The sequence below is a fragment of the Muntiacus reevesi genome, chromosome 13 (assembly GCF_963930625.1).
Source record: "Muntiacus reevesi chromosome 13, mMunRee1.1, whole genome shotgun sequence".
NCBI lineage: Eukaryota > Metazoa > Chordata > Mammalia > Artiodactyla > Cervidae > Muntiacus > Muntiacus reevesi.
In genome coordinates, this window is record NC_089261.1 from 29,514,606 (window position 1) to 29,534,170 (window position 19,565).

The window sequence follows — 19,565 nt, forward strand, 5'->3', positions numbered from 1 at the left end:
CCCTAGGGATATTTATACTTTCAGAGGAACTGACATTGTGGTGTCAATTGTTTGCACAGTGATGCTCCCCTCCTTCAGGACACACGAGTGCAACCCTTGATGAGCGGTGACTAGATCCAGGAAAATAAGGAAAGTATTTTGAGATGAGAAAGTCAGTGTGTGATCATAGCATCTTCCGCCTTCATTCTCATCCCTGTACTCTTTGGAAAGAAACCTTCTCAAAGATGCTCCTCCCCCACTGTCCCTCATAGTGTCAGCTCAGCTCTTCAAGACTCTATCACAGTCTCTGCATCTTTGAGTAGAAGTGTTTAGAGTCCAATTTGAAGGTGGTAGGAAATATCGTAAGACCAGACAGCATTAAGCTTCTCACCATTTTGGTGTGTTGACAGCAGTGATGCTTCACTTTGGTCCATGAAATGTAGTGGATAGAATCAAACAGAAGCACAATCTGTTGCATCAGACCCTTAACGATGAGACTGGCTTCAGTCAAAGGGTAATAGAGCCCAGGGTAGAAATCATGCCTATTCCAGTCAGAACCACTTTGAAGCCACCAGGGTTACCGGTAAGGATTTTAACAATCTACCTGCTAGTGTTTGTCCTTAAGCATCTTACCCAAAGCCTTTGAAAGCAGTTCCTTTCCTCTCAGTCTTCTGGACTGTACCTGACCACATGGGAAAGGAATACACCAATTTCCTACCTATTTTTATGTAGCTGGGACATCTTTGTGCTCATTTACATTCATTTGCCAATTAACCAGCTCCAGGGCCAGAACAAGCAAGCCTCAGCCTTCATATCCCATGCTCCCTCTGAGTCAGCCATGGGGTCTTCCAGGCAGGCATCTCATAAGCTGCCTTCAGAATTGTGACAGAGATTTCCAAAATCTCTGGATTTTGGATTTCCCTTCCTCATTGAGAGAAATTCCTAATTGTCCAATTATTGTGGGCCCATGTGACCAGCCACACATATCTGTAAATATCCAAGTATTATTCTGGAGTGGGAATCCCAGGGGTCAGTCTCCCCAATGCTGCTAAGTCGCTTCAGTCGTTTCTGACTCTATGTGACCCCATAGATGGCAGCCCACCAGGCTGCCCCGTCCCTGGGATTCTCCAGGCAAGAACACTGGAGTTGGTTGCCATTTCCTTCTCCAATGTGTGAAAGTGAAAAGTGAAAGTGAAGTCGCTCAGTCGGGTCCGACTCTTCTGACCCCGTGGAGTACAGCCTACCACGGGATTTTCCAGGCAAGAGTACTGGGGTGGGTTGCCATTGCCTTCTCCATCTCCCCAGTGAGCCTGCTGTTTTCCCATTGTGTGGACTCACTTTTACTTTCTGCAACCAAAGTGTTACCCTCTAAGTGTGAAGGGAGGCTGGTTTCCAAACTGACTTTCAGCTAAGAATTTTCCATCAGTACCTCAGGCAGCTTGCTTTGGGATAGCAGAGAGGGGATTGTAACGTTTAGGGCATAGAGCAACAGGAGCTGGCCATTGAGGAAATTTTGTTTACTGGCTTTATTTTTTTACTTGTAATATTTACTTGTTGAGTCTCAGAATATTAAGTTCTGTGCATCATTTTTATACACCGTGTTCATTTTTAAATTTTCATTTTTAAATTAATTTTTGTTGGCATATAGTTGTTTTATAATGTGCTAGTTTCTACTGCACAGTAAAGTGAATCAGCTATACATATATCTCCTCTTTTTTGGAATTCCTTCCCATTTAGGTCATGATGGAACACTGAGAACAGTTCCCTGAAATTAGTTATCTGTTTTATGCACAGTATCAGTAGCGTATATATGTCAATCCCAATCTCCCAATTCATCCCACTCCATCCCCTTACCCATCTTGGTGTCCATATGTTTGCTCTCTATGACTGTGTCTCTATTTCTGTTTTGCAAATAATGTCATCTATACCATTTTCTACATTTCATATATGTGCAATAATATATGTTTTTCTCTTTATGACTTATTTCATTCTGTATAACAGTCATATATATATCCATTCACGTCTCTGCAAATAGCACAATTTTGTTCTTTTTATGGTTGAGTACTATTCCATTGTATATATGTGACTTCTTTATCCGTTCCTCTGTTGATGGACATCTGAGCTGCTTCCACGTCCTGGCTATTGTAAATGATGCTGCAGTGGACAGTGGAGTGCATGCATCTGAATTGTGGTTTTCTCTGTGTATATGCCCAGGAATGGGATCACTACATCATATACAATGTGTATGCTGGGTTCTACTTTTAGTTTTTTAAAGAACCTCCATACTGGCTTTAAATGCACAGCTACAAACTGGTTTTGGATACAATATTCTTCTTCCCGTCCCTCAACATGCTCCAGAGTCGCCATCAAATGCCCTCGCTGAGTACCATTTCCATTCCATCAGTGACTGCTGAGTTGCTCTGTCTTTATTGAAAAGTCCTTCTGATATTGCAGTTATGAGGGGACTTAGATGTCTCAGTGGCAGGATATATCTTCAACAAAACCTGGTAACACATGAACAATTGACTCCTGGAAGAATTCTAAGTAGTTGCTGCATGTGGTGACTGACAGTCCTAAATTTTCAGTATTTCATGCTGAGATTCGATATTATATTTCTATCAAAGACTCTAATCTGCATATATCCATTTTCTGATACTTCCAAAAAGATTCTTGCTTTAATTAAAGTTACAGTAGTCACTGTGGATGGAAATTGGGCAACTCTAGAAGTTCTCAAATTAAAATGGAGCAAAAGGTGAAACTGATTTATTTAAGTGATAAGCCACTAGTGGCAAAGCCGTCTATCTTATGTGATAAGTGCATCATTAGATGGCTTTTTCTTTCTTGCTCCCCAACCCACAGTTTCTTGTTCACCCTAATGTCTTCCACTGCAGTAGCACTGCATCCTCCAAGCTGTCCTTTCAGCTTTAGGCTATTGCCTTCCACAGCTTCAGCTTCCTTTATGGCTTCATCCCTTCTCAAGAGGAGGTTTGTATTAGGGACTCAAGCCTTTATCTGCATCCACCATCACTCTCTTCAGTGTTGTGTCACTTGAGGGTGACCCATTACTGACTGTCATGTCACAAACATGGATTTGCTATTTCAACAATATTTAAAATGCTTCAGAAGGTCTAGTCTTCTATTTTTTTTTTTTTTTTGGCAAGGAGTAGAGTTACAATTTTGACTTTCAAAGCAAAAAAATCTCTGTGTGGCTACCTTCATCAATCCCCAAAGAAGTAACACTCATAAATTAACATTCATCTCAAGGACTCTTCTCCATTTCATTCTCATCTCCATTCCATTGCATTTACTCTCTGACTATTTGCCCTTCATCATTTAAGCAAAGAAATAAAGAAAACAGCTTCCCAGATGGGTGACGGTATCTTTCAGCCACATGGTCCAGCTCTTACCTGGCCTATCTATTACCATGTGCTGTTTATTTATTTATTTTTGAAAATTTTAATTTGTTTAGTTAGTTACTTTTGGCTGTGCTGGATCTTCGCGGCTGCTCGGACTTTTCTCTAGTTGCGGTGAATGGGGGTTACTCTCTAGTTGCAGTGGACAGGCTTCTCATCGCGCTAGCTTCTTTTGCTGCAGAGTACCGGCTCTAGGATGTGCGGGCTTTAGTAGTTGTGGTTCTGGGACTCAGTAGTTGCCACTCCTGGGCTCTGGAGCACAGGCTCAACTGCTGCGGTGCACTGGTTTAGTTGCTACACAGTATGTGGGAATTTCTCAGACCAGGGATTAAATGCATGTCTCCTGCCTTGGCAGGTAGATTCTTTACCACTGGGCCTCCAGGGGTGCCCCCCCCAACTCCCCCCACTACATGCTGTTTAGATGGTGCATTTAGTAACAGACTCACAAAGAGAAGAGTAGAATAACGGCCTGAGGGGTGATGACAGCATAGCAAATCTTGAATTATACACAGATATTAGGGATTAAAGAAGTATACACAGATATTAGGGATAAAGAAGTATACACAGATATTAGGGATAAACACTGTATTCTCCCAATATACTACAAATTTACTTTCGAATAGATTTATTGTAAGTATCCACCTGTACAAGACATAGATACTGTCGCTCCAAAAGTCAGTTATATAATAGGACTTTCCAGACAAAAGAAAAGAAATCATGTTGAACTTTCCCCAAAATAAAATCTCTCAGAAATTTTATTTTATTTTATTTTTTTTACATATACTCTATTGGTTTATTTCTTTTCTTTTTTTTATAGATATTTTTATTTTATTTTATTTTATTAGTTGGAGGCCAATTACTTAACAACATTTCAGTGGGTTTTGTCATACATTGACACGAATCAGCCATAGAATTACACGTATTCCCCATCCCGATACCCCCTCCCACCTCCCTCTCCACCCGACTAAAGCACAAATTACATGTGCTGTTTTCTGAATAAAGAAGTATCTTGTCTCCTCAAATATAGTTTATCTATCATGTCTAACTTATGTAGTTAATCATAAAGAGTGTCTTTTTCTATTGCACAAGCTTTCAATCATTAAGAAGTATTTCTGAAATGCCTACTATGTAATCTCTACTGTTCTGGGTGCTGGGAATTAATCGATTAATTCCATGGTGGAAAAAACCCAAGACAGTGCCTGTTTCTTTTTTTAATATAGAAATCAATATGTATGTGTAATTAAAGACACAGACAGAGATGAAATATGTACAAAAAGATAGATATCCCCAGGACTATAACATAAAGTTACAAAGCAGTGAATAAGCCGTGAGTAAATCTGAAGGTATCATGAAGAGAAGAACAAGTGCTTTTGTCCTAAGTGGACATCAGCATACCTCGATGCTGTCCTTATTCACCAGGTGATTCTGAGGTGCAGGAGCACCCTGGACCATTTCAGGGATCTTCAGCAAGAACAAGATGCATATCCAGTAGAAATTGGTGAATATATACTCAATAATTTCTATAATTGTAATCACACTGGCCCCACAAAATAGGCCCAGCTGACCACCAAGATCTGCTGTAATAAAGCCAATAAAGAAAGTGAATAAATCATGCATATTCCATAAAAAGCAAATTAAACATTACTAGATTTTAAATTATTTGAAGCTAAAAAGTTAATAATAGCTGATATATGAATATGAGCTAATGGTATTAAGTTTAGCATAAATAATGTGGTAGCAATAAATAATACCTTAAAGTAACATTCACATAATTGTCTCAAAAAAGGGAGTGAAAGAAAACATAAATTCTATTTCCAAAAATATAACTCAAGGACTTTGGAGGGTATTAAATCTCAGCAAATTCATAAAACATTCTAGACAATCACATATTCACTTCTAAGTGGAAAACAGAATGGAGAACAGAAATTGGACACTAGGACAGCCTTACTGGTTAATGATATTTTCCAGAAACAAATTTCCAAGCAGTTTATGACCTCAAGTGTCCAAACAATTTCTTTGTAAGCATTTGCAGTATTTCATTGAACTAAGATGTATGAAGACAGTACTGCCTTCTTTTTAACAAGTTTTTAAGCATCTGTAAATCTTTATTGCTTGTTTTTTTGTGTGTGTGGTAAAATGTATATAGAATAAAATTAGCCAAGTTAGTCAGTTTTAGGTGTACAATTCTGTGGCATTAAGTATATTCCCGTTGTCATAAAATCATCACCAGCATCTGTCCCAGCAGAAACTCTGTCCTCATTAAATACTGACTCAGCACTGCCCCCTTCTCCAGTCCCTTGCACCCACCACCCTATTTTTTGTCTCTGTGAATCTGACTCCTCAAGCACTGGCTTTGTAAATAGATTACATTACTAATGCTTTCCTCCTTGCCCTGAGCCATTCTTAGGACAATGTTATTTTTGCAAGGCCTGGAGATGGATTGAGTATGAAAGTGAAAGTGAAAGTTGCTCAGTCTAGTCCAACTCTATGTGACTCCATACTCGAGTGGGTAGCCCTTCCATTCTCCAGGGGATCTTCCCATCCCAGGGATCGAACCCAGGTCTCCCACATTGTAGGTGGATTCTTTACCAGCTGAGCTACCAGGGAAGCCCATCCAAGAGCGTTGAAGATTCTGCATTGTGTTGAGGAGATTGGCTCAGCCACCAGGGTTTGACCATGGTCACTTAACCTGACTCTGATTCCTGTTCTGTCTGTTCCACAACCTCCTCTGAGAGACAGTGAGATCTGGAATTCAGCAGTTAAGTGTGCCAAGGACTGAATGATGGAGGAGCATGAGCAGGTGGTGGTTGTAACTTAAATGCAGATTTTACTTGTTCAAATTCTTTGCAGACCAGTCTGGGTGGAATTTGGTGCAGAGGTCAGTGACACTGATGTTCAACCCAGACATCAGGTTAGATACATCTGAGTGAAGGAAGATGCTGAGTGACCATGAGCCCATGTCTGACTCTCTGCAACCCCATGGACTGTAGCCCATCAGGCTCCTCTGTTGTCCACAGTGTTTTCCAGGCAAGAATACTGGAATGGGTGGCCATTTCCTTCTCCAGGGGATCTTTTGGACCCAGGATGGAACTCATGTCTCTTGAGTCTCCTGCATTGGCAGGTGATTCTTTACCACTGCACCACTTGGGAAGCCCGTAAACCCTGCCTCATTTGTGAGCACCCTGGTGCATTTGCTGGAGACATGTCCAGGGACTGGAAAATTGCCAAATTTACATGACAAGTGAGTGACAAGCACCATGGATTATTTTTCTCTGTTGATAAGCTAAACCTTAAATATGAAAGGAAAATAAACTGATAGAATTTTTTTAAAAGTTGAGGAACAGACATTTCTCCAAAGAAGACATATAGATGGCTAACAAACACATGAAAAGATACTCAACACCACTCATTATCAGAGAAATGAAAGTTAAAACCACAATGAGATACCATCTCATGCTGGTCAGAATGGCTGCCATCAAAAAGTCTACAAACAATAAATGCTGGGGAGGGTGTGGAGAAAAGGGAACCCTCTTACACTGTTGGTGGGAATGCAAACTAGTACAGTCACTATGGAGAACAGAGTGGAGATTCCTTAAAAAACTGGAAACAGAACTGCCATGTGACCCAGCAATCCCACTGCTGGGCATACACACCGAGGAAACCAGAACTGAAAGAGACATGTGCACCCCAATGTTCATCGCAGCACTGTTTACAATAGCCAGGACATGGAAGCAACCTAGATGTCCATTGGCAGACAAATGGACAAAAAAGCTGTGGTACATATACACAATGGGATATTACTCAGCTATTAAAAAGAATGCATTTGAGTCAGTTCTAATGAGGTGGATGAAACTAGAGCCTACTATACAGTGAAGTCAGTCAGAAAGAAAAACACCGATACAATATATTAATGCATATATATGGAATTTAGAAAGATGGTAACGATGACCCTATATGCAAGACAACAAAAGAGACACAGGTATAAAGAACAAACTGTTGGACTCTGTGGGAGAAGGCGAGGGTGGGATGATTTGACAGAACAGCATTGAAACATGTATATTACCATATGTGAAATAGATCACCAGTCTGAGTTCAATGCATGAAACAGGGCACTCAAAGCCGGTGCACCATGACAACCCAGAGGGATGGGATGGGGAGGGAGGTGGGTGGGGGGTTCGGGATGGGGAACACATGTACTCCCATGGCTGATTCATGTCAGTGTATGTCAAAAACCACCACAATATTGTAAAGTAATTAGCCTCCAATTAAAATAGAGAAATTAAAAAAAAAATTGAGGAACAACTAGATAATACTTACCAAGTAACTCAGAGACACTCACTGCTTTTTGCTGCTGGGTTATCTTATAGTTTAAGTCACTGTAGTTTATTTCAAGGTTCACAAGATTCTCCCTGGGGATAAAGCAGAGTTAATTGAGCTCAAGATTGTCAACCCAATTTTTTTTTTTCAGTTTTTTAATTACTTCCTCTTTTTTGGTTACTCATATAAACATTGTCCACACTCAAACATGTGCAATATAATAAAATTTATCTATCTTTGATATGTGCCAACTTTCAAGCATATGAAAAGAAATCTGTGTTTTCCCCTGATATTTTTGACTTTGTGATTTTGACCATGTACTTAAGATAGGTGGGCAACCATATTTTACCAAACAGTTTGGTATCTTATTTTGTACCTTTAAAATATTTAGACCTAAAGTATGTGGCCCTCTTTACAACATCGGACCTTGCTTCTATCACCAGTCACATCCACAACTGAGTGTTGTTTTTGCTTTGCCTCTGTCTCTTCATTCTTTCTGGAGTCATTCTCCACTGATCTCCAGTAGCATATTGGGCATCTGCTGACCTGGGGAGTTCATCTTTCAGTGTCCTATCCTTTTGCCTTTTCATACTGTTCATGGAGTTCTCAAGGCAAGAATACTGAAGTGGTTTGCCATTCGCTTCTTCAGTGAACCACATTCGAAATCAGATTGATTATATTCTTTGCACCCAAAGATGGAAAAGCTCTATACAGTCAGCAGACACAAGACCAGGAGCTAACTGTGGTTCAGATCATGAACCCCTTATTGCCAAACTCAGACTTAAATTGAAGAAAGTAGGGAAAACCACTAGACCATTCAGGTATGACCTAAATCATATCCCTTACGATTATACAGTGGAAGTGAGTATTGGATTTAAGGGTCTAGATCTGATAGACAGAGTGCCGGATGAACTATGGACGGAGGTTCGTGATACTGTACAGGCGACAGGGATCAAGACCACCCCTAAGAAAAAGAAATGCAAGAAAACAAAATGACTGTCTGAGGAGGCCTTACAAATAGCTGAGAAGATAAGAGAAGAGAAAAACAAAGGAGAAAAGGAAAGATATTCCCATTTGAATGCAGAGCTCCAAAGAATAGCAAGGAGAGATAAGAAAGCCTTCCTCACTGATCAGTGCAAAGAAATAGAGGAAAACAATAGAATGGGAAAGACTAGAGAGCTCCTCAAGAAAACTAGAGATACCAAGGGAACATTTCATGCAAAGATGGGGTCAATAGGGACAGAAATGGTATGGACCTAACAGAAGCAGAAGATATTAAGAAGAGGTGGCAAGAATACACAGAAGAACTGCACAAAAAAGATCTTCACAACCTAGATAATCACGATGGTGTGATCACTCACCCAGAGCCAGACATCCTGAAATTTGAAGTCAAGTGGGTCTTAGGAAGCTTCACTATGAACAAAGCTAGTGGAGGTGATGGAATTCCAGTTGAGCTATTTCAAATCCTGAAAGATGATGCTGTGAAAGTGCTGCACTCAATATGCCAGCAAATTTGGAAAACTCAGCAATGGCCACAGGACTGCAACAGGTCAGTTTTAATTCCAATCCCTAAGAAAGGCAATGCCAAAGAATGCTCAAACTACTGCACAATTGCACTCATTTCACACACTAGTAAAGTAATGCTCAAAATTCTCCAAGCCAGGCTTCAGCAATACATGAACTGTGAAGTTCCAGATGTTCAAGCTGGTTTTAGAAAAGGCAGGGGAACCAGAAACTAAATTGCCCAAATCCACTGGATCATCGAAAAAGCAAGAGAGTTACAGAAAAACATCTATTTCTGCTTTATTGACTATGCCAAAGTCTTTGACTGTGTGGATCATAATAAACTGTGGAAAATTCTGAAAGAGATGGGAATACCAGACCACCTGACCTGCCTCTTGAGAAATCTGTATGCAGGTCAGAAAGCAACAGTTAGAGCTGAACATGGAAGAACAGACTGATTCCAAATAGGGAAAGGAGTACATCAAGGCTGTATATTGTCACCCTGTTTATTTAACTTATATGCAGAGTACATCATGAGAAATACCGGGCTGGAAGAAGCACAAGCTGGAATCAAGATTGCTTGGAGAAATATCAATAACCTCAGATATGCAGATGACACCACCCTTATGGCAGAAAGTGAAGAGGAACTAAAGAGCCTCTTGATGAAAGTGGAAAAGGAGAGTGAAAAATTTCACTTAAAGCTCTATCTTCAGAAAACTGGGATCACGGCATCCAGTCCCATCACTTCATGGCAAATAGATGGGGAAGCAGTGGAAACAGTGACAGACTTTACTTTTTTGGGCTCCAAAATCCCTGCAGCTGGTGATTGCAGCCATGAAATTAAAAGACACTTACTCCTTGGAAGGAAAGCTATGACCAAACTAGACAGCATGTTAAAAAGCAGAGACATTACTTTGCCAAAAAGTCCATCTAGTCAAGGTTATGGTTTTTCCATAGTCATGTATGGATGTGAGAGCTGGGCTATAAAGAAAGCTGAGTGCTGAAGAATTGATGCTTTTGAACTATGGTGTTGGAGAAGCCTCTTGAGCGTCTTGGACTGCAAGGAGTTCCAATCAGTCCATCCTAAAGGAGATTAGTCCTGAGTGTTCATTGGAAGGACTGATGCTGGAACTGAAACTCCAATACTTTGGCCACTTGATGCGAAGAGCTGACTCATTTGAAAAGACCCTGATGCTGGGAAAGATTGAAGGCAGAAGGAGAAGGGGATGACAGAGGATGAGATGGTTGGGTGGCATCACCGACTCAATGGACATGAGTTTGGGTAAACTCCGGGAGTTGGTGATGGACAGGGGTCGCAACAGACATGTTGTGGGGTTGCAAAGAGTTGGACACGACTGAGCTACTGAACTGAACTGAACTGACCTGAACTGATGTTGCCCTCTGTTGGCCTGGGTTCCCCCCATGTTAGGAGAAGTTCTGACCACCTTTTTTGACAGTCTTAGCTGACTTCTTCTATTCCCACCCTTTATTCTGACATGGTAGCCCTCACAGGCACAGACAGAGGTTTGGCAAATGGTCTTTTAATTCCCATTCGACAAAGGTAGTATTTATTTTTTTCTCAGAGGTTGTTTAGTATTGAATTAGAATGACATCGTGTGCAGTACTAGTCACAGTAGCTTCATTTTGAACACATTCATGTCATGTCGGTATTTGGGGAAAATTATTTTTCTCCTGACCTAATAACTTTTCTGTGCTTCATTCCTGAGAAACTGAAAAAAACACATTAAATGGAAATATCTACTGAGTATATGATTTACAAATGTTTGAGTGTGTGTCTAACTTTAATTCAAATCTGGGTCCTGTTCTTTGTGACTTATGTGGTCCTGGAGAAACCACCTGCTTTTCCCGAGTCTTGGTTGCTTCTTCTGTGTCAGGATTTCAGTGCTGTGGCAAGAAGCAGTTAAATAATATATGCAAAGAACTGGCACAGAATCTGCATATATTGTGCTTTTAATAAATGGTAGTCATTTACCTTACATCACTAGTATTTTGGGCAGAGACTGTTTTCTCAGTGTTTTCTGGAAATCTTTACACGTAGCCAGAATGGCTAAATAACTATTTTGAAATAACTCTTATGTACCCTCACCATCTTCAGCCAAGACACCACCTTGAACTTCATTAATACATCAAATTGCCTCTTTGTGTATTCTCTGTGTATACCTCTTTTGATATTCTATGTGATGTTCAACAGATATTTCAAATATTCCAAGTCAAACTTTAGATATTTCCTCATTTTTAATGCAATAACACTGCACAGCTAATCTATCAGTAAGTATTTGCTTTACCTTCAAATATACCCAGAATCCAACCTCTCACTCATCCACTGAGACCACCTTTGCCTAAACCTCCATCATCTCTCACCTGGATTTTTCCAATCGCTTTCTGGTTTCTCCTTCTGCTTCTGACCTTAGTGTACTCCATCTCAACAGATACTCACCCTTTGCTCCTCACACAAGAACCAAGGCAATACTTCTGCAACTTGTAAATCATATCACTTTCCTGCTGAGAGCTCCCCAGAGACTCACCTTCTGCAGTGTTATGAGATTTCTGTCTACCACTGACCTGTTCATGGTGACCGATTGTTGACCATTCTTGGTTATCATCTACTCTGCCTCCTGCCACACCAATTTCCAGGCTATTCTACCCATGTATAAGGTGTGCTGTCAGTCTAGGACTTTTCTTGACATGTGATTTTCCTTCCTGAAGCGCCTTTTCCTCATAAATATTGAGACCAGCTCTTACATCGCCTTAAAGCCTAGCAATTTTCAAAGTGTGGTCATAGATCCCTAGTGTGTGTGCCTACTTAGTCGTATCAGACTCTTTGCAACCTCATAAACTGTAGCCTGCCAGGCTCCTCTGTCCTTGGGAATCTCCAGGCCAGAATACTGGAGTAGGTTGCCATGCCATCCTCCAGGGGATCTTCCTGACCCAGGGATGGAACCCACACCTCATGGATTGCAGGTGGATTCTTTATCACTTGAGCCATCAGGGAAGCCCACACAGATTCCTAGAGTTCACAAAGTCAAGATTATTTTCATAAAATACTGACATGTTAACATTTCCACTATGATGATTATTTCAAGAAAGCTGCAGTAGCCACTTTTGGTACAGAACACCATTTTCACTCGAAAGAATGGCTGACAAGCTATGGTTCTTAAAAATGTGAAATTTTGCAGAGATTTTCACAATAATAAACAAAATGAGCCTGTTGCATCAAGGAGAATAACTGATAAGACTTGAGGTCAATAAAAAATTTTAAGCTTTTAACTTTTATGCTAAAGTTAAAATTTTGGAAAATTTATGTCTGCTATGATGAGCTTGATAACTCAATTTTTAAAGACTTTTATGGTAGGAAAAGTAATGATATTACATTGCAATGTGTATTATATAATAAAGTGGATCAATATTTGGAAAATGTACATAGCTAAAAGAATTATTCTAACATCCAATAAATGTTGTTCCAAACCATGCACAAATAAAAGACCCATTCAAAGTGCAAGTTCAGTGAATATAAATAGAATTGAATATGAAAAATTCACTGATATGTTTTGACATTTCAGAGCTGACAGCTTTCAAATGCCACCCTGCCCCTTTCTTGTCCTCAAAGAGTTAAACTGATGAGAAAGCCATGCTCTTCCCCCTTTGGCACCTGGGAAAGTTCAATTACACAGACCCTGTCCCTCATCTCAGATCATTTGTCCAAGTCCTATCCCAAAACCATAAGGTCAGGCAGAGCCAGTTGCCTTTTCTTGTTCTCTCACAAACCAGGAAAAGTTGTGCCTGGGAGACTGCCCTTCTGTTCACAGAAAGTGTCATTGTGTGAACAATAAGTACATTTTTCATACCCTCTTGATGCATGTATGGCAGCATGAATCTCAACAGTGCCATCAAATGTTGAGTCAAGAGTTGACCTCAGTTCCTCTGGACAAATCACAAGACAAATACTGCGGTTAACATGAAAGAAGCTAGTCTTGTTGATTTTTGATGTATCATCAAAGAAAAATATCACAGTTATCTATAAAGGCTATTAAAACAGGCCTCCCTTTTTGAACTATACATCTGTTTCATGCGAGGTTTCCTTCATGTTCTCCAACCAAACAACATAACCCGACAGAGTAAATGCATAAACGAGAAGAAACCTACCACATCCTAAAACAGTACCACTCCTCTTCCTAAACTTTTTTGAAAATAGTTAATCTTTATAAAAAGTTTTACTTCTGTTACTGTATAGCACATTCATTATTGTTGTTTTAAGTGAATCAAATAAATTTAAGAAGTCATACCTTACTTTCCTAACATGGCAGATGTTGATACTTAAAACTCACATGAAGGAGAACTCAATGGGCTCTGCAGTGATTCTGAAGACTTTAAAGGGACCTTGACACTGACAGGTTTGAGAAGCACTGGGTCTTTGCTCAGCTGTCACCCTGCCAGGACAATCTTACTTGATCTCAGGCCTTCATGCTGAGACCAGCCCTCCCCGACTGACTCCTTCTGTTCTGTCCCTTCCCCTCCCAGGCACTCAGCACCCTGGCTGGTTGCCCCATATATTTATTGTCCATCTTCACTTCACAGGGCATGCGTGCAGCAAGGCAGGGGTTTGTCTTTTATGCACAGAAGTATCTCTAGTTTTTAGAGCACTCTGGAATACTGACACACAAAAGGCACTCATTTCCATTTTGTGAAATGGACAAATAAGGGAACAAATCAGAGAAGAAAACAACGAATTAATAGATATATAAATAGCTAACCTCTCTGTCTTATAAACTGAGGTAAAAATCAACTACCTGTTGGTTTTCATATGCAACAATAGCTTCATTAAGAAAGATCCTATTATGTAATATAATATGTAGATGGGAGAAGATTCTGGAAAAGAATAGATACGTGTATATGTGTAACTGGAACAGTTGTACATCTGACACTAACACAACATTATAAATCAGCTATAGTCCAATATAAAATAAAAAGTTAAAAAAAAATAGGTTCTATTTAGCAGTGATTCCTGGAATTATGTGGTATTTTTAATATCTGAGAGGCATGGTTGTAAATCACTCTTCTTATTGTTTACCATTCAGAAATCAATATTCCCAAATAGAATTAATTCAAAATGTATCATTAATATGTTTACTGAATTTCCATTGGCTTAACCCTGGGCGACAGGGGAATGTACTGTGTTTAAGTAGCTGAGCAAGGGGTATCATGATATTTGCAAATAATAAAACAACAGCCAAAGTGAAGGAAATAATGAAGTTGTTTTGGAAGCTGAGAAATTTTAGCAATATTGCAATCTTTGTGTGATCCAAATTTGCATGTAAACTGATAATACTGTTTAAGTTCCCAAGCACAAAACTTAGAGCCATTTTCCAGAATTATCCATTTGTGTTTTTGAGAGAAGGTAAATTAAACCCCTATAAAAACATCGCAAGGTTTCTCAGCTCCTCCAAAGTGAGTAACTTGCTGGTAATTTGGGTCTTGTTGAATCTACATTTCACGGTGATAGGAAAAATTTTCAGAATTTAGATCCAAGAATATTTGTTTATGTCAAGAAGCAAAATTATCAAATAAAATCTGGATTTTAATGAGGGTAAGAAGATCAAAGAAAAAATAGTGTTTATTGCATTTATAAAACACTAAAAAATGCTTCCACATGCTTAAGTTTTAGTGCTGGATTAATTAAGGGGAATAATTTTTTCTATAATTTTCTATAAACCAAATCATTTTATACAAATTTTACTTGAAAATTCATTCAATTGAACACACAAAAAAATTATTTTGCTAATAAAATTGGCCTAAATTCAGCCACAATTCACTTCCATAGTGCCTGCTTCAATCAGGCTAATCTTTTCACCTCCTTCTTGATGGAATCCGGCAACTGCCACTTGGGGCTCCAGGCTGGTGATACTCTGGGGCTGGTTTGTGCCACCGCCATCACACTTCATGATTAAATTAAGAGTGCTTTAAGTTCTACTGATGCTAAGCTTTTATATCTGCTTTCCTAATGAACTGCATGGTCTTTCCTGGTGGCTCAGTGGTAAAGAATCCACCTGCCAATGCAGGAGATGCAGGCTTGATCCCCGGGGTCAGGAAGATCCCCTGGAGAAGGAAATGGTAACCCACTCCAGTATTCTTGCCTGGGAAATCCCATAAACAAAGGAGCCTGGTGGGCTACAGTTCATGGGGTGGCGAAAGAATCGGACACAACTTAGCAACTAAACGACAAACTCTTCATGTTTTCTGATTAACCACTCTTCGATTTTTGATCTCAGTGCACAAGGCAAATTTTTAATTATATGTGTGATTTCTAACCCTTGGCTCTGTCTAGGATTTGGACAGCCCTGAGTCCAGCTGTATTCAGCCACTCACCTTAGCTCTCCTGGCACTGGCCTCTGCTAGACACAAGCCTGCAAGGTCCCCATGTGCCAGTTTTAGGATGAGGTTAATGGGTAGCTACTTACAATAATATAAATTTTAGGAGAAAAAGCAACAGTGTTCTCTAGAGTCATTTTGTATAACAATGAGTTTGTTTTCTGACTTCACCAATATGTCTCTAAAATAAAGTCTGCATCCTCTGCATGATAAACAGGGAGCCCAGGGGATTTTTTCTAGCCAAAAAATTCACATGAAGTGCTCTTCTCGGGCACAGCTAAGTATAATAGGAACAATATTATAAATACATCAGTTTTCCATATTAAAATGAAATAGAGGCATCTACACTAGAGACAGGAGTGCTGACAAAGATATAGCTGAAAATTTTCTAGCTTTCTATCTTTTTATCCAAGTATTTAAAGTGATACTCTATCAACCCCACCTTAATGAGAAGACTTTTTCTTCCTGATTTGAAAGATCATTTTATTGTCTAGGAATTTATACTAGGAGAATGCTTTTTCATTTGTTTCATTAAAATACATATCAGCTTAAAACCTGAAATATGCTTTCAAAGTCAGATACTTGGCTGTGCAAAAGTAAATCTGCTTTTAATTAGCTAATATATTTTATTATAATAGACTTAAATACAAACACCAAACATACTATATTAATATGTCAGGTCCTCAGCTTAAAAATATAAATAAAATACAAAGATAAATGTTATGATGTTGCCTGATATTTAAAATATTTTTTATGAAGTTTGAGTTGTTATTTCTGATAGGAGAGTGATATGGCAGAAGGAGACCTAATGTAATCTTTAATTCATCAAAATTGTAGTGATGTGTCTCTGTGGAAAATATACAGAGACCAGAGTTATAGGTTTGGGGCATAAATTCTCTGCATGCCACTAATGCCCTTCACAGGACAGTTCACTTGAAATGCAGTAACTTCACTCCCCTCCTCTGTAAAATGAGGATAATTTGTATTCCCTTTAATTAATACAGTTGTTAGTAGACCCAAACTTTATAATATATGTGGTTGTGCTTAGTCGCTCAGTCGTGTCCGACTCTTTATGACCCCATGGACTGTAACCTGCCAGGCTCCTCTGTCTATGGGGATTCTCCAAGCAAGAATACTGGAGTGTGTAGCCGTTCCCTTCTCCAGGGGATCTTCCCAGCCAGGGATCAAACTCAGGTCTCCTGCATTGCAGGTGGATTCTTTACCATCTGAACTATCAGGGAAGTGCAAGAATACTGGAGTGGGTAGCCTATCCCTTCTCCAGGGGACTTCCCGACCCAGGAATTGAACTGGGGTCTCCTGCATTGCAGGTGGATTCTTTACCAGTGAGCTGCCAGGGAAGCACTTATAATGTAGAGGTAACGGATTTTCATGTTTTCAGTCATGTTAGCATTCTTCCCCAGTTGGGCCAAAAGTATAAGATTATAAGCAAATTATTCAGTCCTCATTTCACTTTTCACTGAATTAAGTTAAGGGGTTGAAAGACAAGCTCTTTTCTACCTTTAAAATTCTAGGCTTTCATTGATGATTCAGTGCTGTCAGCCCTTGCTTCCTGTGACTGATCAGAATTTCATTCCTGGAGTCTTTGAAAGTAAAGAAAACATGTATGTTAATTAGAAATAATGTACAAGGCTGAAACAAATACCTGATATATTGCTGGCTTTGATTCAACTTCTTGGAAAGATATTTCAAAGCTTTTTGGCTCGGAAAAGTAGAATAAGAAATGGATGCAGGGTATTCTGTTTCTTCACAAGGTACAGGGCAGCTGGAATTGTGTGTTCCCACCGTACACAATCCCTTAACTTCAATGTGGTCTGAAATGAAAATTAGGACAAGATATTTGGAGAAAAAGATTATTTCACAGTGGGGATGACAGAGCTTTTAACAATTTTATCATTTCACTTTCAGTGTGCAAGAATACTGGGGTGGGTTGCCATTTCCTTCTCAAGGGGATCTTTCTGACCCAGGGAATGAACCCACATCTCCTGCTTGAAGGCGGGTTCTTTACAGTGGAGCCTTTAGGGAAATCCCTATGTTTAAAATGGTGGTTAGCAAGTTCAATCACTGCTTCCTTAACAAGTGGTATTTATATTCTGTTTACATTTTAGTACAAATACAGCAAAGAAGACAATAGAAATCTTAGGGGTTAATCTTGAATTCATGGTGTCACTGAATTCATATCCTTGTTAGAAGTAAGAATTTTTTACCAGAAAGTCTCTGGGCTTATTTTCATAAGATATTAGACATTTGGATAAAAGATGGAAAGTTTTTGTGACCTTACGTCACCTCGAGAGGAACTTAGAAACATCATCCTGAAAGCGAGTGACACAGATTTAAACCAAATGTATTCTCGGGCTTGTCTCAACAAAGATGGTGCGCAATGTGCTCTGGGGTACTGAGGTCCTCAGGTCTGGGGATGCAGGGACTTTCAGTCTGTCCTCTGACTTTTCAGCAACCACACCACCCATGTGAGTGAGTCTTGGGAATGGAGTGGTGTTTGCCCACAGGCACTTTTGGACCAGTCAGTGCCTGGGCGCATCTCACTGTTCTTTGCTTTCAGCAAATGTTCCACTTCTTGTTTTCTTTGTGGTTTTATTACTGAAACTCTTTCCTGTAAACCCTTTTTTCACCAAGACCTTGAATAAGGACCAACTTTGGGCCTGTTTTCTAGATTCTCCTGTTGATACTCCTCTGAGCACGACTTTTGTAGGCATTCCCTGGTTCTGAAAGATGACTGGCAATAACTTCCACGTTTTCCCTACACACACAAGCACACACACACATATACATGCATAGACACATACATGCACATACACACACCCATGCACTCTTCTGATCCCATTTTCCCATAAAACTCCCCCAAGAAGTAACTGCATGCATGATGTTTCCCCAAACTTCACATTTATCCTTTTTCAGGGATAGAAAATGACAAGAAATTTGACAGTTTAACTTTAACTCCCCACTTAGTAATGTCTGCATAGTCAGCTTGTAAAGCTGTTTAAAAATATCAGATTTTTTCTACCCATGCCCATTCCATGAAATATTTTACAGACATTAAAAGGAGTCTCTGAAATCTAGTCCTGTTGTCCTGGAGATATTTCTGCAACGGGTTAGATAAGCAAGTTTCATAGAAGGGTATATAGTATGATTCCATTTTAATAAAATAACCAATGACTTAAAATCATAAATAGAAAACTATATTTGTGGAGAGAATTATTGTAGAACATACTGGAGTGTTAGCATTGGTTGAGAGTTAAGGTAAGAGATAAATAAGTCAAAAACGCTGTTTAAGAGGAAGTTGTCCCCAGTATATGTGTCATGCATGTTGTGACTTCACTTATGTAAAAACTATCCATACACATTTATATATAAGTTACATATAATGAAATGAATGAGGAAAAGAATGGTCACCTAAATTGTGACAGTAATTTTCAAAGTGATGCTATTTCTATTGATTTTCAAGTGATTCTTTCCTATTCTGTAATGTTTGAACTAATTACAACAAGTGTGTTCCATGTATGTAATAAGAAAAACCAACAAAGCTACTTTCATTATAAAAATGTTTACAGTTTAAAAAAATTAGAAGTAAAAACTACAGCTCTCTTATTGTCACTTTGATAGTGCATATCTTTGATTCAGATGTATTGTGAAATAAGAAAGGTTTTCGTTGTGTTTTAATGTGTAAGCTATCGTTATTAAATTTAAGAACATTGAAAAACTACCTCTTATAGTCTCTCTTGTTTCATTTCTGAACTATCTATAGTATGATTTAAAGTCTTGTGTGTAGAAAACCCTAAAGACTCTACCAGAAAATTACTAGAGCTAATCAATGAATACAGTAAAGTTGCAGGATATAAAATTAACACACAGAAATCCCTTGCATTCCTATACACTAACAATGAGAATACAGAAAGAGAAATTAAGGAAACAATACCATTCACCATTGCA

General features: G+C 39.2%; 1 protein-coding gene across 1 annotated transcript in view; it reads right to left on the reverse strand.

The window, feature by feature from the left end:
• Positions 1–4,778: 4,778 nt before the first annotated feature.
• ASIC5 (acid sensing ion channel subunit family member 5) overlaps positions 4,779–19,565 on the reverse strand; it is a 45,089-nt gene continuing 30,302 nt past the window's right edge. The window contains exons 8-10 of the mRNA XM_065903797.1: positions 17,263–17,431; positions 7,710–7,801; positions 4,779–4,969 (exon numbers count right to left, since the gene is read on the reverse strand). Of these exons, the coding sequence (XP_065759869.1) occupies positions 4,779–4,969; positions 7,710–7,801; positions 17,263–17,431 (452 nt within the window). The remainder of the gene's footprint in view (positions 4,970–7,709; positions 7,802–17,262; positions 17,432–19,565) is intronic.